The sequence below is a fragment of the Centruroides vittatus genome, unplaced genomic scaffold, assembly GCF_030686945.1.
Source record: "Centruroides vittatus isolate TY-2023 unplaced genomic scaffold, ASM3068694v2 contig_1246, whole genome shotgun sequence".
NCBI lineage: Eukaryota > Metazoa > Arthropoda > Arachnida > Scorpiones > Buthidae > Centruroides > Centruroides vittatus.
This window is the reverse complement of record NW_027120796.1, coordinates 1-23,381: the sequence shown is the minus strand read 5'-3', so window position 1 is coordinate 23,381 and position 23,381 is coordinate 1. Positions and strand designations below refer to the sequence as shown.

Genomic DNA, 23,381 nt, shown 5'->3' with positions numbered 1-23,381 from the left:
TGATTAAACAAGACCCTTGGTAGATCGACTTCCGAGAGAACTTTTTTATAGGAAACTTAATTATCTAGATAGGTATTAGACACGTGAAGAAAACCCGAGAAATTCCACATGGCCAGCCTGTTGGTCAGGCGAAGACCATGAATAATGAATAAACGATCTTAGGAAAAAGCAAATTAATTTCAAATCTATTCATATTTTTACTTTCATAAGCTGAAAACAAGAGTTTTCAATGTGTCTTGTCGAAAGATTTTCGATTTCTTAATTTACCTTGCGAGGATATTTTTTTCTGTTCTACGTGATTTAAAATTAGATCGCACGTTGAAGTTTCGAAGCATTTTCTGCCAATCCTCACGAATCCATTTTTGCAATACACGAAGTACACGAAAACAATTTATCTTGATTAAATTCCAGTGGGTAAAGCATGCCCCTTTTACTTCTTTAGCCATTGTATTTTTAAACAAATGAAATATGTAGAATGTTTCTTTATTAATAAAAAGCAGTCTTAAAGATTTTATCTCATGTTAGAAAAAATAGCATTAATTTTATAGGAGTAACAACCATTCACCAAGGACCCCCAAGTTTTTCCATGCCTAGGCAAATCTCTCCAGTTTTCTTTTCTCTAGACAGTCCTGCTGTTGCGTCATAAGGTAGCAGGCGATTTAAATAAATACAAGGTGTCCATAAAGTCCGTGTGCAATTTTAAAAGATTATAACTTTATCAGTATTTGTGATAGAAAAAACCTGTAAAAAGTATTAGAAAACTTGATGTACCTAATTTTAAGTAAAATTATTTAGAAATCTTCAACACAATAATTTAACAATTTTTCGAAACTAAAAATAGTTTCAGGATTAGATTTTTTTATGTGAAAACGATAGTGTATGCAACCGAACCTCGATCGTTAGAAAACTTGAAAGATAAAATAACTAATGTAATTTCAGCCATTACTGTAAAACAATTGGCATTGAATCGATATCTTGATATAAATAATACAAATACAGTAATAAATATGCAATTTAAATTAATGTTTTACAAAATATTAAACATTTCTATATATATGTACACACAATGTATAAAATTCTCAGAATATCGTACTGCAAAATTTGGCATACCGCTACGTCTCAGATAAGTATGCAAATGTTGCATGCATATCTGAGCATTTGATGCAAATGTTGCATGCATATCCGATTCACGTCAGATAATGCCTTAAAGTTGCTACGCCAATATCCTATAAAATGGCTCGCTGAACCTCAGTATGTTTACAATTTAAAGAAACTCTCCAAGAATTGTCGGTACAGATAAATTCGAAGAAATTATTTCAGAATGGGTGAAAAAATGTTAGTGTGATTTGGAGTTTACCCTTCTGCCATTAATACAGAACCTGTCTCTCGAGGCAAAATCGCGTGCACTACGACCACTATGCATCCTACCATTTGCACCCTAACCTAGTCGACTTCGATTGCAGTCATACCATGACAAGAAGCATGGGATGTTCAAAAGTTCTGTTTGAGAAAGACGACGAGTGTATTGATGTGGATGACCACTGCTGGGCATTTGAATCCCGTTTTACTGTTGAGCAGCACACTGTCCTTATTGTTGATATGCTGGTCTAGAGCCATCTCATACGACAGTCGGTCATTCCTAGTAGTAATGAGAGAGATATTGAAGGCAGAACCATATATTCAAGCAATCTGCGCTGTTATGTGTTGATGCTCGTCGCACTACACTAAAATTATCCAGGAATGTCTCCATTACGTTACCACACTCTAGTTCTGCAGATTTTTCACGCATGGAGTATTTGCGAAACCAGTTGGAATGTAGCTTTGCCATATACGATAAATCTACGAAGGAGTTTCCAGTGGCTGTAGCAACATGTTTATTGCAAGGAGAACGTACGTTTTCTACATGTCAGTATATGCCTGACTGTATCGCCACTTGTATCCAGGAAAGAGGAAGTCGTACATAACACAAACGTTCCTTTAAATTGCATCGTTGTTATATAGGAAATTATTCTTTTGCTTTATTGTTATCACTTATTATCATGGTCATTACGTTTTCACCGATAAAGTTTCATCCAATTTGAACTTGGTAAGTAATATTACTTAACAATGAGTATATATTATACGATATTAGAATGACCTGTGTACAAATACAGCATATACATATAAAATAGTTTTTGATTTTTTAAGTCATTGATCTTAATAATTAGAAATAATTTTGAAACATAATTTCTGTAATAGTAGAAAACAATTTAACAATTTATTAAATCAAAACATTAACAATTTATTAACCAGTTGTTCATTTTTAGCACGGAATACATTTATTATTACTTTTATTGAATCCTGGTTTGCAAAAGCAACCACTTTCGCAGACTGCAGGACACACTGTACCCGCAGGTATAGTTTGATGACCACAAGAAAAACGACCACACGGCGAAACACATTCATGATAAACAGAATTAGGATCGGAACAACTCACTAAATAAATAAATAAACAAATATTACACTAAAATTTTAAAAATAAAATTATAAAAGATAATCTTACCTGCATCCTGATGTGCAAAGGAGAAAGCAAAAAGCGTAAAAAGAATAAGCAGTAACAGCTTCATAATGCTCTTAACTTATTAATATCGAAGGAACAAAAGATTTTCTTTATATACAGTATAACACGTCATATTTATACTTTATATGACGTCAATTTCTAAAAATCTTTCTTCCTGATAATATTACAACAATTGCGAAACTGTATTTTATTTTATTTTATGTATTTTATATAGGTTCAATAAATATATAAATAAATTCGAAATTAAAGATAAATAAATAAAGTACTGTATTTTAGCTTCGTTATACGTTTAATTTTTTAAAATTCCTATTCGTTTAATTGAATAATTTTGTTTTCACAAACTTTACAACCATAATTTGAGTTATAAATAATACATGACATAATACCAATATTGCGAGGCATTGCGAAATCATTTTATTTACTTGGAAAGATAAGCGAGCTGAAGAAATAGTACAACAAAAAACTACACTTTGTTTGTTGTATTTATTGCATTTTAAAGATGTAATAAATAATAATAATTATTTTAAATTTATTCTAAAATAGGGGTAGTTGAAGAGTGATGCACCCCAACTGTCCCTATAACTTAAGTTTAGCTCGAGCAATTTTGCGTGATCTTTAGTTTTATTATTTTATTACAGCAGTTTTATTATTTTAAACACTTCTGTAAACTCGATTAATCTGAATAATAACGTACTGATATCGTTATTTGTATTATTTTTTATTATTGATATTATATTTGTATTATTTATCAGTCGGAACCGGACTTAGACTTGCGGCTCTAAGCTATAGCATATAATAGACCTTTCCTTTTTACGAAATAATAATAAATGTAAAAGTATGACGTCTAAGCTATATAATCATACCACAAAGCCATTGGCGTAGCCAGGGTTTTGTTATGGGGGGCCTAGTAGAGGCCAGCCTGACACAAAATTGAATTATTTCAATTATTTTATTTACCATTCTACAATATAGTTCACCGTCTTTAATCTGGATCTAGACCAGGGGTGGCCGACAGTTTTGCCTCCGGTCATTAATTTTAACACACGGCTAGCCGTTGATGTTTTTTTTCCCTATTTTTTAGGTGTCGGTAAGACACGTCTCACACCTAATAGAAAGTTTCCCATGGAAAGTTTTTCGGGGAAACGTCCTCCTTGTTCACCCACGTGTTGCGTTGCTTTTATCCAATGCATTACAGATCCAATCCATCTTTACATGAATTGGATCTGTAATGCATTAGCACTTCATATAGTCTATGTGGCACTTTGAAAGTTATTGCTCTTCCAATGGAGGAGTCAAGGTTCGATTTTCGATTAAATCAAACTCTATGGGGCCTGAATGAAAAGAGAACTGAGCGGCTTTGCGAAAAAATTCAGCTTATATCTAATAATAAAATGAACTGGGCATTAGTATCTTAAAATCAATTGTGTCAAAATTTATTCGTTGTATTTGACATAATTTGTCCTAACAATTATAGAAGCACTTTCATTTGGAATATTAACAGAACTGTTAAAAATTTTTAGGAAAGAAAACTATTTTTAATAAACTAATAAATCAAAAGTATTAAGATTTTTTTAAAGAAAACCATAAACTTAGTGTATTTGACAAATATGATAATATATTATGATAAATTCACATTAGCATTACTACTTGTGGGACTGTAAGCGTTGATGTTAACCCATAGTTGACTGAAATGCATAGAATGTAATTTTCGTCCTCAAAGAAAGTTATACTCCATACCAATTGTTGAATTTCACTATATACTTCATTTTAAGACTGCAGTTTCTATTTTCTGATGATTTTTGTTAATCTTATCCACCATAATCCTGATTGAGGTTTAAAAATTGTTTTTACTGAATCTTGTGCTTTTTGGCCAAATGAGAATATAAAGAAGCATTGAAATTTATAATTCTCTTTTGCTTGATAGCCAAAAGAATACTTATTAATTTATGTTTTGGCATTTCATAAACAAAATATTTTAATATAACTATATGTACAATGTAAGATCATAGTACTTTTCATATGTTATGCATATAAACCTTGAAACATCCTGAAATTTTAAATACAAAAAAAAAGCTAAACTTATATTTTGTTCAAACTTTGTGAAAACAATAATAATAATTCTGTCAGTTCATTCAACCAAAAACTTCATATTTATTAAATTCTTAACTCCCAAATGCATTTCGCTTACAAAGCCTCATCAGTGGACAATTGGACATCGAATATTCCCGTTCTCTTTATACCGGGTAACTTTTTCCCAGCATGCATCCACGCGTATACCGTCATTCTGATTTATCAAATTTACATATTCGATGATACAAAAATGTTCTATTATTGTTCTCTTTAAACGGTTTTTTTCTTTATATTATTCCTGTCTATTTTACAATGATAATTATCATCAAGGCGACTCTTCCCTTTTTAGTCGTATCACAGTCTCGTGTTCTTTCAAACGTATCTCCAGCTTCCTTCCCGTTTCTCCAACGTAAGACTTTGTGGACGAGTACATGACAATTTATAAACTACACCTGCAACATCGAGTTTGTTTTTTAACATATTTTTATCTTCATTGTTTATAACATTAACTACATTCGACAATTTATTTTTTTGCTTCGCCAGTATACATATAGAGTACTGCTTAAAGATCGATTTATATCGTTCGTAAAGTTTGTTTACATAAGGAAATTTTACATATAAACTACTAATTACAGTAAGAACGTAATTAAGTAATTAAGTAACGTGTAGACAACAACTTTAAATACCGAATAGGGATTGGAAAATCACCATTCCGAAATGCATTGTTAAATAGGCGAAATAAAGACAACTGCTAATTTTCACATATGACATTAGAACCGGGAATTTTGTCCGTTAAATCCGAACTGAGTTAAATCGAGGTTTTGCTATATTTGAATTATAATAGTTGAAGTAAATTATTTTTCTCGGTTTTAATAATTGCCACAACAGATTGTAGCCGATCCAAAATTGATAATTAAGTTACAGTAATAAGTTAAACAGTATTGTCATTTAACATTTTATTCAATTTTAATTTTTCTAACACATATATAAAAATACAAATTCATTAAATTATATTTTCAAATATTAATACAATATAAAATAAAAGTGGTCTTTTTCCATGTCCTCATTATTAGCGAATTGCCTGCCATCCAAGAAGTGTTTCAAGGAGCGGAAAAGATGATAATCGGGTAGTGTAATGTTCGGGTTATACAGGGTGGGGGAGAACCTCACAGCACCTTCTGCCAAGTCAGACTCGACACGCGTGGTGTTGCGTTGTCACGAAGAAAACACGCAATGTTCATCAGTAATCTTGCAGATCTTCCAATGGCACTTAAGTGACTGTTCACAATCAAGTATCCTGCTCATTTCTCCCGTAATCAGTGGCGGTTTGGCTTTCACCAACTGCTGCTGTAGTCCTTCCTCAGCAGTTATTGGTATCCACCAACTGCTTAAGAAGGACTTCAAACAGGACGGAAGACCCTTCTGAGCATAGATTATTATAATGTTGGAAAGTTATTGATAAGAAGGTTATTAATTAATATTATTTTTAAAAATATGATTACATAATATTACCACAGTGAAACACTTAAAAGATACATAGAAAAGTATACAATTTATATACAAATAAAATGATATATTTCTCTTCTTGAACTGTATTTCTCCACATAAGATCCAAGTTTTATAAGAATGTTAAATTGAATTGGAATGTCAGAATAAGGCAACGCAACTATGGATGATTAAACAAGACCCTTGGTAGATCGACTTCCGAGAGAACTTTTTTATAGGAAACTTAATTATCTAGATAGGTATTAGACACGTGAAGAAAACCCGAGAAATTCCACATGGCCAGCCTGTTGGTCAGGCGAAGACCATGAATAATGAATAAACGATCTTAGGAAAAAGCAAATTAATTTCAAATCTATTCATATTTTTACTTTCATAAGCTGAAAACAAGAGTTTTCAATGTGTCTTGTCAAAAGATTTTCGATTTCTTAATTTACCTTGCGAGGATATCTTTTTCTGTTCTTCGTGATTTAAAATTAGATCGCACGCTGAAGTTTCGAAGCATTTTCTGCCAATCCTCACGAAACCATTTTTGCAAACACATCCTTTCTCGCAGTTTGATTGGCACCTCGTTCCTCGAAGATCTTCACAGGTTCTCTCGCAAATGCAATCGACAGCCAATTCGTCTTCGTAACAAATAGGAGCTAAATGAAATTTAAACATTTTTTTTATGAAGGAATTTATTTTTTAAAAATAAATAATAATACTGTTTATTTTACCATTTGATTCTCTATTAGTTACGGGTTTAAAATTATTTTCTGCATTCTGAAAGGTTTTCCTTTCTTCAAGATATGACTTGTGGTAATCTGGTTCTTTTATTAAATTAGCTCTACTTCTTAACTTATCATAATCTTCGTTAGAATAAATATTAGACGGCTGAAGATAATTTATCTCGTGTGAGAGAGTGCAAACTATTGACACACGAGGTTTGTTGAATTGCACGGGAGTCAATCGGGAAGATTGTTGCAATTGCATATATTGTGCAGATCTGCTTTCTTGGGGTGAAATATCGTGAATTTCGTGTGGATTATTTATCGGATTAGAATATTTTAAAGGATTTTTACAGTAATATGAAACTGGAAGACAGTTGTCTGCTGTATCTCGAACCCATCCATTTCTACAATAACAGCTTGCTTCACACGGTTTATAAGTACATTCTCCATTAATGTTAGTGCAAGTACGTTCACATCCACATTGTAGAAATTCCTCTCTAAAATTTTTGCATTTTAAATCTGAAAAATTAATTAAAATATTAATTAATCGAGAAAATGATGTGCTAACACTTATCAAAAATTAGAAAATACCCACTTAAAACTTGTTGCATTTGAAGGATTCCTTTATTTTTTTGTTTTGGTAGGACTGTTGGAAAATCAGTAACAAAATGGACATAAATTTTTATTTAATTCTTCAAATATTTATTTGCGAGAAAAATATTTAAGAGATAAAATAAGATATAAAGCATTTACCATCTGTTTTTGTATTAATCGGCTGCAACTTCGTTCCCTGATGTTGACCTGAAGACATTGACAATATTGTATATTCGGATGTTGGAGGAATGAAACGTCTGTGTTTTTCGAAGTTATCACCTATTTTTATATTTGATTCTTCTGTCTTATTATTAAACAATTGATCGTAATATTTATTGCCGAAGTTATCTGTTAGGAAGTAAGTTCATTCAATGAAAGATTCAAGTTAAGTAAATTGCCTGTGACCCACTAACAGGGGCCCCAAGCAATTACCCTTTTTTGCCCATAGGATATCGCGCCACTGTATCATAGGCAACAGAGGTTAAATTAGGTTAAATAAACGAAATTAAATTAATACATTAAATAATATATAGTTTGATTAATGTTACCTATGGTGCCAAAATGGCGGCTTGTCTCTGATTCCAGCAAACGGAAGAAAGGAAACAGTGGGGACACATATTCTAACCTAACTAACCTAACCTATTTTAATAAATTAACATAATTATTACCTATCAAATTATTAGAATAGGTTAGGTTAGGTTAGAATGTGTGTCCCCACTGTTTCCTTTCTTCCGTTTGCTGGAATCAAAGACGAGCCGCCATTTTGGCACTATAGGTAACATTAACCTATAGTTTAATATATTACATTAAATAAACGAAATATATTTCTAATTTACGTATAAAAATTACAAAATGTAATGAAATGCATACATTCTACTATTGTTCTCTCTTGATCTGTAGTATTAGAATTCTGTAAATATTTACGTCTCTTGTTAATAAATTTTCTTTCATTATTAATTAATCCAAATTTTTCATAATTAAAAATGGGTTTAGGTATTGGCTTAATAATAGGAGGAATATTAAATCGCTCATTTAATTCTGGAAAAGATGGCGTTGGAAAAATCCTCCTGAAAGGCTGATTCAAATCTGAAAACAAGTTAAATCCAACTTTAAACATTTTGAATAAATTTTACGTATTATTTTTAATTTATAAAATTATAAAAATAAATAAACTATATATATTTATATGCGTTAAATCACGGTTATTCTGGTCTAATTCACTAAGATTATATGCGAATTTTAGCATAAAAATTCAATTTTACACGAAAATATCTTAACAAACCATTAAAATAACAGAAAAATTAAACTTAAAAAATATTTTTTTAATTTAAAAACATGATTTCGGTTAAGTACCGAGCTTACTTGAATCATCAGATTGTAGAGAAAATGTAAAGCATAAGTTAACGATGTACGTTGTTAATAACATTTCTCTCGAATGTGTTAGATGTGAACGTAAATTCGCTTATAAATTCACTAAATTTTTAATAAGATATAATTAAATAATAGCTTTTTACCTGTACACGAATCGTTTTACACTTTTCGTAAAAATTTACGTGTGAAATAAGAGTAGTTGCAAGGCAGAACAAATATTCTTAAGTTAATTTCCTTCGTTTTGACGGATTAAATTATAGATTTTTTTTTAGTACCTTTGTTTGAAATTTGATAAAACTTTAAAAATATTTTATAAACGCTTTAATTAAATTATTCAATTTAAATGCTGTTGTTTTTCTTTGTACGGTAAAAGTTCGCTAATCCGGCTTCCGATAGTCTACAATGACTGGTAATCTGGAATTTGTTTGAACACGTTGAAAAAACCCGGAAAACTTCACGTGAGTAGCTCGCTGGTGAGGAGCGAACCCGCGACCAACTAATGACTATAAAGTAGCTCACGCTGCGTATAAATACAGTACTTAAGTTCGAAAGTTTCCTCGTAGAACATGCTAGAAATTTTGTCAGATATGGTGGACATGAAATAGGTTTGGTTTGATGGAATAAGGTATCAAACACACGGGAGATTTGCCATTGAGGGTGCCTTTCCAAACGACTTTCTATCAAAAACGGGCTCCTATTTAGGTGTTAGAAACATGAAGAAAATCCAGAAAACTCTATAAAACCAGCCCGTTGGCGAAGCCCGAACCCATGACAAACTCAGTGTTCAGTAGTTTTATTCACTCGGCAAATGACGTAAATCAATGTTTCCCAAAGTGGTTCCTCGGGGGGTCCTTAATACCGCTGACGGGATCCGTGGCAAATTAAAATTAATTAGGGGGTGCGTAGACAACGTCAAGAGGTCCGTGAAAGGTTTAATATAAAGTAAAATGATTGTGACCCATTTTCATTATTATGAAAATGGGCCACAATGGGGGTTTATGGACAGGTTTTTGCTATGAGAAAGGATCCGTGGGCATAATAAGTTTAGGAACCATTGGTGTAAATAAATAGAAGCATACAGTGACTGGTACAAAATATACAGCAATGTCTGCAACGCTCGGATCGCGTATAACATATCGAATTTTGCAAAATTGTGAGAGTTCGGTAATCCGGTACCAATATAGTGTTATATAATTATAAATTAGAATGAAATTTAATTTGAATTTGAAGTGATCATTACATAAACCTTAATGGCTTACGTCGCTTCAATCCATACTCAATCTCCGTGAATTATTATTACTTCTAAGGGAAATATGAGAAATAAATACTGTATACATATAAATTCTAAAGGGTAAGAAATGTCCAAATATAATAAAATAATTAATGAATTTATTTTAAAAGTCAAATTAAATCATTTTACGTCTATTGTAATTTTGAGGAAAACTGTCTTATTAGGGAAAATACAGGGAAATTAATGTATCGAATTCCTCATTGACTTGTAATTATAGTTTTGAATGGCAGTAGAATTATCTAGAAATGCTCTATCTTTAACATTCGTATCAAAATGGGTAGTTGATGAATATTTGGATGGAATTAATAGTTTCGAATATCACAAAACTCTCATTTTTAAGATATTTCTCTCATAAATACATTAATTTCCAGTGTAAAATTACACGTGAAGAAGAAAAAAATGAATATAATGATGAAATATTATAATGTAAGAAAGTCATTAATAAATTATTGGTAATAAAGAATAAGAAATATGATAATACTGATATTATATATATCACGCTTAAAATTTAATTCAAAAATCTAATTCAGATATTGTAACTAAATTCCACGAAATTATTTATTTTTTTATTTTTATTTTCTTATTATATAATAATAGTAATAATGACAATTCAGAAGAATAAATTTTTATATTTCTGCAATTGAATTTCATTATGTCATATTTTTATGCCGTTAACAAACAACTTACTTCGTGTTCTAAACACATAAAACAAGAATTGCTTTTTAATTCTAGAAGCGTTTAATAAAATTTTAAATTGCTTCTGGAATTACTAATTCTACTTATATTGAATTCTACTTATATTCTACTTATATATCCTGTTGGCATCCCCCCGATGCCAACAGGATCGTTTTTAAATGAATACAAAAGTGATTAATTAACAATTAAGGCCTATTATTTTCCCGGCTGTTGTATATAACAGAGGGCAATCCGGCAATAGCATGACCCTCAAGATTTATATTGTTGGATTCAGGACACCTTGAAAAGTCAAGAAATACAAAAAACTTCGGGGGGGAGGGTAATTTCTGTATGTATGGATGTTGGTGTGTGTGTGAGGGGGCACAATTATGTTCAACCTGTTTGAAGCTTAATAACTCCTTTGCTTTTTATAGAAAATTTGTGAAATTTTGCAGAAAGGTTTGTATATTAGAGGAATTGATACTATTAAATTTTGGTGGTTAAAGATCGAGGGGGTGGAAAGATAAATGGGGTCGTGCGTATCTCCAGTAGGGTCGGACTTAATGATGATTTTACACGTTATTAGCATTTAGAATTTTTTTTATAAAACTCGTCCCTATCCTGAAAATTAAGCTTTTTGCCATTTTAAAATAGTTAAAAATATAAAAAGTTTTTAAAAGAAAATATGACAACAGATGGTGCCACCAAAATTTTAAACATTGCTGGGAAAGTTGAGTAATTCGTTTCTTAGGAAATGTATATATAAGCTTGGCGTTTCGAAGCGGTACCCACAAGATTTTTACCTGTATTAATGATTTTTACTTATCGCTTTGAAGCTCCAAGCTTATCTTTATCAAAGAAAAACTCCTAAGGAAGAAATCTGACTGGCATCGAAATTGTCCTAAGTTTTTACTTGACGCTATTTTCTTACATCTCAGATGTTTTTGTATGAATAAACAATTTTTCTCTGCAAGCATTATGTGATGAAGTAAAATTGTTATATCCAGTTTATTAGCAATATTTACGTAAAATTATCCAAAATTTTATTATAGTTATAAATGTAATATCAATCAGCAAAAAAGTTGTCCCACTAATTAATTTAAAGTGTTCTGTTTTGAAGTGAACATCGTTTCTGATGGTTAATTCCTTTCTTTTGGAAGTTTACTCGTCTATTTCCCAACCACCCAAATGTTTTGGGTGGTTGGGAAATATTGTGGATACACCTTGAGAGTTAAGACTCATTTCTCTCGTTTTAATTCCACTAGCTTTTCTTTGTATGGAGGTTAAATGTTTTTTTATTATCAACCATTCCTCGAAATTTCATCGCAAATTCCTAGATAGTTGCTTAGTTCTCGTGCGAAGTTTTCTTCTCCTAAGATTCAAATAATTTTTGCTTGGTTTAACTCTAGAGTGAGAACGAAAGGTGATTATAATGGTAGCTTCCCAACTATGTTATCCAGTAATTTTGACACGAATAAAGCAATCCAAACATTCCTTTGCTCGCCTTAATCTACTTTTTTCCACGGAATAATATAAGTAATTAAACCTATCTTTTTCATTTTCCTCCGTTATTGAACCTTACATCAAAAGTAATGTAAATTATCTTATATTCAGTAGATGAACCATTTATCATTTGACACGTTAGGCCTTGTTTGATTTACCTTTATAAAATACGCCGCTAACCTGTGCAAATTATCAAAATGGACGGCCTAATATTCATTTAAGTTCCGCTTCTCAAAAATATGTTTTGTTAGATACGAAGATCCTTCATTTTGTATTTTAATTATTACTTTGATGTAAATTATTACTGCTGAAATAAAAAAATAACCCATTTAACTAACTATAGATAAATTCGTGCAATAACTTGACTTCGTACGAAACTGTCTTCGATGGTCGCCTCACACCACGAATTTTTATAAATTTATATTCTTGTTCTTAATTTACAAACATTAATATGGCATCTTTATTAATTATATAAAATATTTAATTTTATTTAAGAATGTTTTAAGAGTTTCAACAAATTTTTAATCATTGTTAAAGAAATAATAACAACAAAGTAATTGTTTTAACAAGATATTATTTTAATACATCTACGCAATGGGTCAACACAATTGTAAACGTTGTACGAATTCACTCGTCTCCAAAATCATCTTCCGCCGCGATCATTTTATACGTCGAGAAATCATCTCCGTGTTGAGTTTCGAGCAAGACGACGGCCAACGTCACGTCACGACCATATTAAATTTACACCATCGCTGGAAGAAACTCAAACACGAAAAGCATTGCAGCGAAGCGTTAGAACGCCGTATGTTGCATCACGCCGCCAAATTGTGTTATTATTGGTGGTTATCCAATAGTAACTTGGTGTGCCAAGTCCTTTATCGAATTTACCAACTCGACTCTCACTTTTCAATCGTCTACAATAAGATTATTAGCTTTATAAACGGAGAACCTCAAAGTGACGATTGGCCAATTCCGATAGCGCATTGCAACGTAGATCCTAATGAATATGCCAAGGTAATATATTTCCTTCGTCACGCAAACAATTGTAAAATGACTATTAATGGCGTCAGATTCTCCGATATGCCCATCTCTTCCTTTTCTCCGCTTCCACCGTGGGTTTCCACCGTGTTGAGAGGTAAGCCGAGGTTACTTCAACTGTTACTTCAACACGGATCCATACTCGAACCGGATAATGATTTACCCGATGATAGCTGGAAATATTATTTGAATCCTTCTCGTTATCTTCGATATACTATCTCAATTTTGTGGATGCGCAATGTAAAATCTCTTCCTACAGAATACATTATAAATGATCTACGACTTCAGAGATCGATACTTATTGTTAAACTTTTACTTCGAGTTATTCCTCAGCTACAAAGAAGAGATTTAACGTTTAACCTTTTTAATTACTCGCCAGGAAAGTTATTGTGTGTCACGAAAAGCAGCTCATTCATCGACGATTTGAGTGAACGAGGAATTATATGGAATTTGAGAGAAAGATATTTGGAACCGTCGGAACTCCGCCATCTTTGTCGATGCGTTATCAGAAGACATTTGAGAAAAATGTGGAAACTTCCTCTAGGGATTTTTGAACTTCCACTTCCAAATTTACTTCAAAAATATCTGAATTTGGAAGACGATTAATTCTCTTTTTATAAGTTAATTTTCCGGAAAGAATTAATTAGAATCATAGCAATTTTACAACGTTTTGGACAAATGAAAATAATGTTTAATTATAAAAGTTAGTTAATTATGATTAGTATCTAAATTAAATGCTTTTCCGTTCGAGATATTTCGTTATTATTTCTAATGTTAAGATATTTCTAAATCAATGTAATTCAAATGAGAAATTTATGAATTTTGGAGAAACTAGAATCATTTAAATTGGAGCGTAATTTAATGGAATATATCGTGTATGAATCGTGTTGAAGTGTCGGAGTCAGTAAAATTCTTCCAACACCCGGTCACTCCGATTTCAAATTGATGAAATGTGAAGTCTGAAAAATACTTTGTAATTGGCATCTAAAGAAATTTCTTAGAAAACGTACTGATAAATTTAGATATCAAAAAGATATCTATAAAGGCCATTTCACACCAAAATTTTATGCGTATTGCACGCGACCTGCTTTATACTTTCAGAAAATAGCTTTTATTAATTTAAACGAATATGCATATATTTATATCAACCGTCGGTAGGAAATTTACTAATCCCGTAGTAGCAGGAGTTGGAGAAACTTTTACGGGCCAATTTATTATTCGGTTATCTGCCATATGGCCATACTATAATGTTTCGAATTGCCGGAGTCTAGATTCAAATCCAATCCCGAAAACCATAACTTATTTGGAATAGTACAGATTAAAGTACTGTTCTCATTCCTTGATTTCGCTGCTAACTCCATTGTAGCATGCCATCCCTACGAGCATTCAATTTAGATCTGCTAGTATCCTCCCATCAAGAAATCAATCAATATATAGAGCATGTGTCTTTTACATTTAAAAAAAAAAAAAATGAAAATGTAGGGTTATTGACGATAAGAAGCTTTTAGATCTGTGTTCTACAAAGCTACAAAAACCGTGAATACACATTCCAGCATAACGTTTTAGTGCAAAATAGTGGCACAATCTGATTAACATCTAATTGAACGGGTCGAAAAATCCCCAGGAATTTTTCGGGGGTGGTCCGTCCGGATATGTCAGGCCCAGGGCCGGATTAACCAATAGACAAATTAGACAAATGTCTAGGGCCCGTAATTCGGAGGGGCCCGGCTTCAGTGAGGAATCTTTCTCTGTTTGAAAATGAGTTAAAAATTATTTAAGAAATTCGATAGGACAGGAAAGGCTGTCTAACAATGCTTACTAAAGAAAGACACACTCTGAAACGGATAGATTGATCAATTTTCTGAAATGGAAATCCAAAAACGAAAAATTTAAACATTCAAAAGACTGATTAACGGCTAAAATTATATACACTAAGACCCCGCTTAACGCTGATTCAATATAACGCGGTCTGCTTGACGCCTTAAAAACGCTCAAAATTAATGCTGATTCAAATTAACGCGGCACTTCATTGATTCATATATAATACAATTATTCCCAAACACGAACCAATCAGCATAAGGTGACAATAGGTCGTAGCGCTGTACTTCCCTTAAATCTATGTTTATTTTGTCAATTTTGGAAAAAATATAACATCATGGATACCATAAAAAATACGAACTTCGCTTGGCAAGAATTAACTGATAAATGCATGAACGGAGTGTGGAGGAAGTTATGGCTGGAGATATCTAAGAATTCTCAATGAGAAGAATCTATCGCTGTATCGTTAGGTTGACAAAATTGTCAACTTAATCGATACAGATGTAGACAAGCAGGTTATTGTGGAGTTACTGCAGGTTTCTGGTAAGAGCCTTACCAACGACGACTTCAAGAAGTGGCAGAACAAGGAATTCCTGTAGAACTGGAAAATAGAGATTCTGAAAACGAAGAACTAAAGAACTTGCTACAGATTTCCTTAGAGAAAGTTTGGTAACGATAACCGAAATCGTTGATCAAATTGTAGCGAATGATCCAAATTTTGTTAGGAGTGCCAAAGCAAAACGAGGCATTTTTGATGCGATCTTCTGCTACCGAAATTTGCTTCAGGAAAGAAAAAGAATGCGACAAATGACACTAGACGACTTTATCGCAAAAAACAAGAATTTCAGAAGAGTCAGAACCTTCGTCACAAAAAATGAACTTCCCATTTCTGTGTGCATATGTTTATGTGTTATTTAACATATATTATTATGCGAAAACTTATATAAAAATTACTTAAAATTATAGTAAAATTGCTTATTTTTTGGTCGCGTGTTCCCCTATCCCCATTTACTCTATGTTAAAATGGTCTCGTTTAACGCTGTTTCGTTTAGAGCTTTGTTGTCTAGGAACGCATCTCCCGCTTTTTTTTTTTTTTTTTTTTTGTTTTTGTAACTCTTTCCGCCCAGTGGGCACTAAGAGGGCCTTCTAAAGCTAACCCATTATGGGTTCGGCCAGGCCCACAATGGGGCGGCCGGGTGGTGAGGGACGGGGACCGACATATCCGGACGGACCACCCTCGAAAAATTCCTGGGGATTTTTCGACCCGTCCGGATACGATCCGGGGTCCTCCAGGACGGCAGGCTGCTAGCCTTGACCGCTCGGCCATCCGGCCGCTTAACGCGGGGGATGCGTTCCTAGACGACAATGCGCTGTACATTTCTCATTGTACCAGAAACTGTTTGGTTGTACAATTATTATTGTATTAGTGTTTGTATTCTGTATTATTAAAAAAAATTTTAACCCGTTTACCCTCACGGAATGCCGAACCATTCAGGAGTTGGTACCCTCAGGCCAATTCCAAGGTCATGGGGTTCAATTCACATATATTATTTAAAAAATTCGTATAAAATCAACCGTTTGTATTAAAAATATGAAAACAGATAATTCTAATATGGAAGTATGTGTACTTTTATTTGGTGTATTATTTATTTGCTAATATTTTGTATTATTTTTATAAAAAATTCGTATATTCTTGTTTACGTTAATGATCTGTAAATTAATTGAAATTTTATCTAATTTAATTAAATTTTAAGTCCGATTAATGTACTATTTGGTAGTATACTATTAATTCTATGTTATTTTAAAGTATTAGTTTATTACATTTATCGTAAATTATGTTAATTTTAATTTTAGTAAATTTTTCCAACGGTTTTATTTATCCAACTATCGAATCGACAGTGCTGCCATTATAAGCACGTTTTTACTTGTAGAAGATTCTACATGGTATGTTCTTTCATATGTATTTAGTTTGTTATAATATATAATTTGTGTATTTAATTAATTGGTAGATATTAATTATATATAAATTGCAGAATTCTAGCAATATTACAACTTTTTTAAAAAGTTTTGCTTATATTAAATTAATTTGTATATTTTAATTAGTATATTTTCATTTTAGTGTATTATTAATTCATTTTAGAGTATTAGTTTTATAGTTATATTTCTTTGTTTGAATTTTTCTTTGTCCTTTTAAAGCGGATATTTAAACGGTGACGTCAGACTAGGGTGACGTAGCGGAAGTGTGGTGTCACGTGACTGGGGTACTGTCTTATTTCGTTTATAAAGCTTTTATATTCTTTTATAAATGTTTATATGATTTATTTTTTAACAAGCGAATAAGTTATGATATGTTTGTATTAAAGTATATCAAAAACATTTTTATTTAAATTATTTTCGATCCAAATGTTGTTTTTAATATAGATACTTTTCATTTATTATTCACTTATTATTTAAACATGGAATTGGCTCTATAATTATGACTATGACTTATTGTTATTTTGTAAGAATGTTAGCAAATTTCTTAATAAAAATATATTTTATTTACGATTTTTCGAAGAATACGTTAAAATAATTCAAAATATTTGCGATAGATGGCGGCACATTATAAATATCGCTAGTCGTTTCTATTTTATAAGATTATTTATTTTAAACGAAAGATGGCGCTGTATATTTTTATGAAGAAAGTTGAACTCAAAATATTATTTTCGTGGAACATATAGATATTTTATTCATTAAAATACTTTTGTTGCTTAATAAAAAAACTAAAATTTATTTGATTAATGTAATGTTACACACAGATTGTCTACTTAGATACTTTAATTTTTATCTATATAGATCTCATCCAGTTATATCTGTGTATGCAAGAATGGAATTATGCATCCAAAATATTTTAGTAAATTCTATTCAGAGTAAATGTAAAACTAATCATAAAGAAGTATCTTGTTTTCATCTTAAATATTGTCCTAAGTATGAAGGAAACCAAGCTCCTGAATTAGTTCTTAAGTAAAATTGGATCTCTTTTTAAAAAATTTATCTTTATTTTATAAAATAAAAATCAATCAATCTTTATTAACAAAAAAGGATTATCTCTGTTACAGGGGTTGTATAATTTTAATTTATTCAAATTCTTTGATAATAGAACATTCAATAATAATGTAACTGTCAAGAATTTTTATACAATAGATTTCAAATTAGTTTATTATTAACATAATTAACAATTAATAACAATAATTGATAATCATCACATTATATCCAAACAACTTAACAGTATTATCATAAGTTGACTCTGCTGAGTTAACTTTCTAACATTTCTGTCGCTTTGATAAAATAGTTATATAAATTGTAGAGATCTTTTTTATTCAAATTATTTAAAATATTTCTATAGTCTTGGTATGTATTATCTCGTAACATTCTCGAAATATTGAGTCACGTATATTTGATAGACTTTGACATTTCTGAAGTAGATGGTTAATTGAAGATTCTCTGGAATTACACCATGGACAATAATTATTTGATAATTTAATATATTTATTATTAATATAGCCTACAGCAAAAATTTGTTTAGTCATAATTGTATTATTAATCTTTTCACGTTGAAGTTAATTGTTTTTATCATATAAGGTTGTGCAGAAGGGATTTTAAAAATTTTCAGGTACCATAGATGATAAGTATTATGATTTAAACTGGTTTGATCAGCATTTATAGACTGAGAGATAGCTGAATCTATTAGCATGGTATATCCAAGTTTCCAATCCTGGATACTATCTTTAAATAACAAATCTGATACCCCAAAGAATTTAATATTTTATTTAATTTAGTTTGCCATAGTTGTTGGTTTTTTGCTGCTTTTAATTATTTCATTATTTAGAAAGGTGATATTAGTGTCACTTTTAAATTTTAAATGGTAATAAAATGTAATGATTCTTTTTATAAAAAATGGGAAGGAACAGATACGGTTGGTTTCCTGACGGATTGCGTAACCTGGAACGGTTCTTTTTAGATGGAACAGTCTACAGAGAAAGTAAATATGAAAAGTTCTAGTTTATACAGATACCCAAGTTTCCAGATTGGAGATGCATAATATATGATTGAATTAATAATGGAATTATAAAGCTTCATGTGAATGAACAAGTTGGAAGTTTTAATTTAGAGTATAAGTATATCAAATTATCTATGGTGAGTTTTACCTTGTTGTTTAGGTATGAAAGATGTGATTTAAATGTGAGGTTCCAGTCAAATACGATACCCAAATAGTTAATTTTATTTACTGTCTGCAATAGGTGATTATTTAGATATAGCACAGTTTCTCTTTTGGAGATTCTACTATTGTTACGGAATATAAGAAATTTAGTTTTGGTAGTATTTATAATTAAATGAATTGATTTAAGGTAAGCATTTACATGATTAATTTTTCTTTGTAAAGCAGCTTTTGTTGGAGCAAAAACAGCAAGGTTGTCTGCATATAACGCATAGTGGAAAACTCTGTCATTAATTTCTATCCCATCTGAACAACCTTGAAAGATTGATCGATTTCGAGTAAATAGAAGTTGAATAGGTAAAGTGACAGAGGATCACCTTGAAGTATTCCTTGTGTTTGTGCCAATGGTGGAGAAACAGTTTTACCCTGTTTAATAGTTGCATTATAAGTTGAAAATAGCTTGATTATTGTAGTTGCAAATTGGTTTCCTGATCCTTTAGCTTTTAACTTATGTACTAATAGTTGAACATAAACAGAATCGAAGGCTTTTTGAATATCTATGAAGGCAGAATAAATTTTTCTATGTTTTTTACTCAGGTGAAGTTGTATTATAGATGATTTTAAAAAAAATAGCAGATTCTGTTTTTGTTTTTAAAAAAGGTGTATTGAAACTTTGCTTAGAGATCCATTAACTTGGTCCAGTACTGACATTTTATAGCTAAAAGTGATGTAAAGCCCTTTCTTAACGTTGACATTAATGCTATCGGCCTATAGTTATCTGGAGAAAGTTTATCACCCTTTTCGTAGATCATTGTGAGTATTACTGATTTCCAAGAGTCTGGATAATTGGTTGATTTGTACATTGAGTTGAAGAGGTGTAACAATTTTAGTCTTACTTGAGTTGGTAGTGTTTTTAAGAATTTGGTCGGGATAAGGTCACTTCCTGGTGATGTGTCTTTGCGAGTTTTATTTATAATATCATTTAGTTCCTTGATTGTAAATTTATCGTTAAGATAATCATTATTTGGAATATAATTAAGCAGTAAATTGGAGATATCTTGAATAACAGGAAAACGCTGATAAAAATTTTTTCAATTTTTCAAAGTTTATTATCTTATTATCACATATATCTATTTTGAATCGAAAAAGTTCTGCTATCTTTACTATTTTTTAATAGTGTTGTTTCCAGTTTTAGTAGATATTTTTTCTTTTTTGTTTTGATTAAATTATTGTAAGTTTGTTTGTATTTTCTGTAGTTTATGAAGTTTAGATTATTTGAGTTTTCACGGAATATTTTTAATTTTATCTGCTTCATCTTTTTCATCTTGTAACAGTCCTTGTCAAACCATGGCTTTTTAAATTTGTTTTGAATTAAGTTTTTGTTATTTTTAAGTAGAATATATTCATTCATTATCTGAGTTATTTGGTCATATATTGCAATAGAATTTATATTAGTTATTTCTGGGATATTATTGAATCTGTTTCCAATTTCTTTACTATATTTCATTATTTTGTAGCAGATTCCAATATGTTTATTGTTCTCAATAGAGGTTAAATTTTTTGAAGACATCAGAAATTTAGATATCGTTGGAAAATGATTCGATGTATCATGCATAGTTACAGCAAATTCTAAATAACAATCTAATAAATACTCGGAACATATTGTAAAGTCTATAGTGGATTTGCCCCTATACTCCCTATACTCAATACATGTGTATTCTGCTGGGTAATCAATTTTAAGTCGTCCATTTAAAATATACAAGTTATGTTCTTTTGTTATTTTTTTAAAGTAATAAAATTTAAATGAATTATTTTTCTGTAATAATTATTTCTAAATAGTATTTTTTTAATTTTTTAAAAAATTTAACTTTTTGTTTTTTTATAACAAAGTACTAATTAGAACATAGAATGAAATTTCCATTAAGTGATTAGTAAAATCTACAGCATTATAACATTCCATCCAGAGTTCGGAACAATATTAATGGCATATTATCACATGAGGAGATTAAAAATCTTATAGGAACTAGGATATCTTAAAGGCGGTACTAGAATCATATCATTTTAAAAAGTGTAAAAAGAATATGACAGTTAAATTTAAACAAAGTTGATATGATATTGTCATGGATTTAGGGATCTTTACCAATATATAAGTTTTGTTCTCGCAAAAAAGTATTAGGGTCCCGAAATGGATAATACTTCCGTGTGTTGCACATGATTACCAATGTAAATATCAAGTACAAATTTCTTCTCATACAGCAGAATTGTAACTATAATCTAATCAATTTGTTAAAATTTTTGTAATTAAGTTATATAAGATGTTATTTAAAAGATTCAGCTTTTATTAATGTATATATGTGTCAATGTTAAACTAAATAGTTAAGATGTATTATACGGAACTAATATGTTGTTGTATGATTGTGATTGGCTAATAATTGAAACACCCCATGTAACAGGTTTAATCCTATTACAATACACATTACTTACTTACTATATTCTATTTGTAAACTTAAAGACAATTATAATACTATCCCCCTGTAACAAGGTTCTCCTTATTACAAATAAAGTTTGATTGATTGATAATTTTTAAATAATATTAAAACAGAAAGTATAAAAATTAATAATAAGAACAGAATTGGTTACAGTTTTAGTTGCAGTTATACTTTCACTATTTTTTGAATGATCTTATGGAAAAAAAGGTTTAAATAATTTTATTATTAGGACAATTACATCCCATTATTTCTATATATTTTCAGGTATCAAACTCATCAAACCAAAAATCACATTTAAATATGTAAGTACTATGCAATAAATTTTTCATTAATTTTGATTTAATTGCATACAGTATTTTATTAAATATTACACTTGAGATACGTGATTAATATTTATATATATTATTATCAGAAAAGTTTTGTATATAGAGCCATAATTTATTTTAAAAGTGTAACATTTTAACATTTTTAACACTTTACTTGTTAGGCACAATGAACAAAGAGCAGGGGATCAAGTTTCCTTTATATACATATGAACCGTTGGAAGAGGAGATTCATAGACTATTGAAACCTTTAAATTCAGGTAAACTTTTTAAAAAAAAACAGTTCTTTTGACATTGATGAATATCCATGAATTACACACAAATGCATCACAGAATTAGCAAATTTACATCAATTTTGTAAAGTTGATGTAAATTTCTTATATTTCCCATTCCCTCTTCCCCATTTTTTCAGTGATGAGCTTAGCCAATAATTTTCATTCTACCTTCAGAACAGTCAGCCTGATACATTGTGGAATGGAGATGTATTTAATGAAGATCCATTTAGGAATTAAATTGTGCTGATGGGAACTTAATAGATATTGCAGCTGGGTATGCTTGATGAGTCACTTCATCTTTAAAAGTGAGAACCATTTTGCAGTTTTTGTAGTAAATAAAAATATGCTTTTTAACAACACCAAACTTAGATTAAAAATAAACCAAATGGCACATTTGGAACCTGTTAATATACTTTTATCAAAAATTGTAAATTGAATGGTATATGCTCAACCTGAAGACATTTTGAAATATCAAATTGTAATTTAAAAATCTTTGCAAGTAAACAACTTCAACATTGAAATACAGTTTGGTTTATTCTATGTTCAGCATTGTTAAAGAGCATATTTTAGTTAGTTCAAATGATAAGCAAATAGAAAGTAGAGTGAAATAAAATTGTAGTCATTGTTAGAGAGGCTTCCAATGTAGCGATCATATTGACATACCAACAAACAAATACATGGTGTCAATAAAACAAAGAAAATAGAGACTGGAACCTATCAATTTTAAAAAATTGTCTGGCATTTTTACATTTTTTAAAAAATCTAAAAACATTACTTTCTTACAGCATGTCTAATTTTTTAATAAAAATAAAAATATTTATAATGTAATATAAATAGTTGTTATTAATTTTTAACGTTGTTAAAAACATGAAATTAAATTTTGCAGTTTCCAAGAATACTTCTTTATTAAACCATTTTCAAACTTTTATTTCATTTTAAATCTTTTATTCAATCAGTTTA

The 23,381-nt window shown here is 30.4% G+C and overlaps 2 protein-coding genes and 2 long non-coding RNA genes across 4 annotated transcripts; 2 read left to right on the top strand and 2 right to left on the bottom strand.

Annotated features, from left to right (window-relative positions):
• Positions 1 to 2,226: 2,226 nt before the first annotated feature.
• On the bottom strand, positions 2,227 to 2,634 carry LOC136988070 (uncharacterized). Its single transcript, XR_010882719.1, has 2 exons — positions 2,543 to 2,634; positions 2,227 to 2,475 (listed from the first exon to the last, which is right to left on the bottom strand). It is a non-coding gene; the product is annotated as an uncharacterized lncRNA (long non-coding RNA).
• Positions 2,635 to 6,461: 3,827 nt separating this feature from the next.
• Positions 6,462 to 8,898, bottom strand: LOC136988304 (uncharacterized). The gene is made up of 6 exons (XM_067286188.1): positions 8,803 to 8,898; positions 8,311 to 8,526; positions 7,600 to 7,788; positions 7,442 to 7,492; positions 6,853 to 7,365; positions 6,462 to 6,777 (listed from the first exon to the last, which is right to left on the bottom strand). Exons 1-6 carry the CDS (start codon positions 8,864 to 8,866, stop codon positions 6,530 to 6,532), a joined length of 1,281 nt encoding a protein of 426 aa, XP_067142289.1. The 5' UTR covers positions 8,867 to 8,898; the 3' UTR covers positions 6,462 to 6,529.
• A 3,932-nt stretch (positions 8,899 to 12,830) lies between these two features.
• On the top strand, positions 12,831 to 14,055 carry LOC136988294 (uncharacterized). The gene has a single exon (XM_067286183.1). The coding sequence runs from the start codon at positions 12,875 to 12,877 to the stop codon at positions 13,922 to 13,924; it is 1,050 nt and encodes a 349-aa protein (XP_067142284.1). The 5' UTR covers positions 12,831 to 12,874; the 3' UTR covers positions 13,925 to 14,055.
• A 2,999-nt stretch (positions 14,056 to 17,054) lies between these two features.
• On the top strand, positions 17,055 to 22,745 carry LOC136988289 (uncharacterized). The gene is made up of 5 exons (XR_010882748.1): positions 17,055 to 17,080; positions 17,333 to 17,397; positions 22,088 to 22,125; positions 22,311 to 22,406; positions 22,596 to 22,745. It is a non-coding gene; the product is annotated as an uncharacterized lncRNA (long non-coding RNA).
• The last annotated feature ends 636 nt before the right edge of the window (positions 22,746 to 23,381 follow it).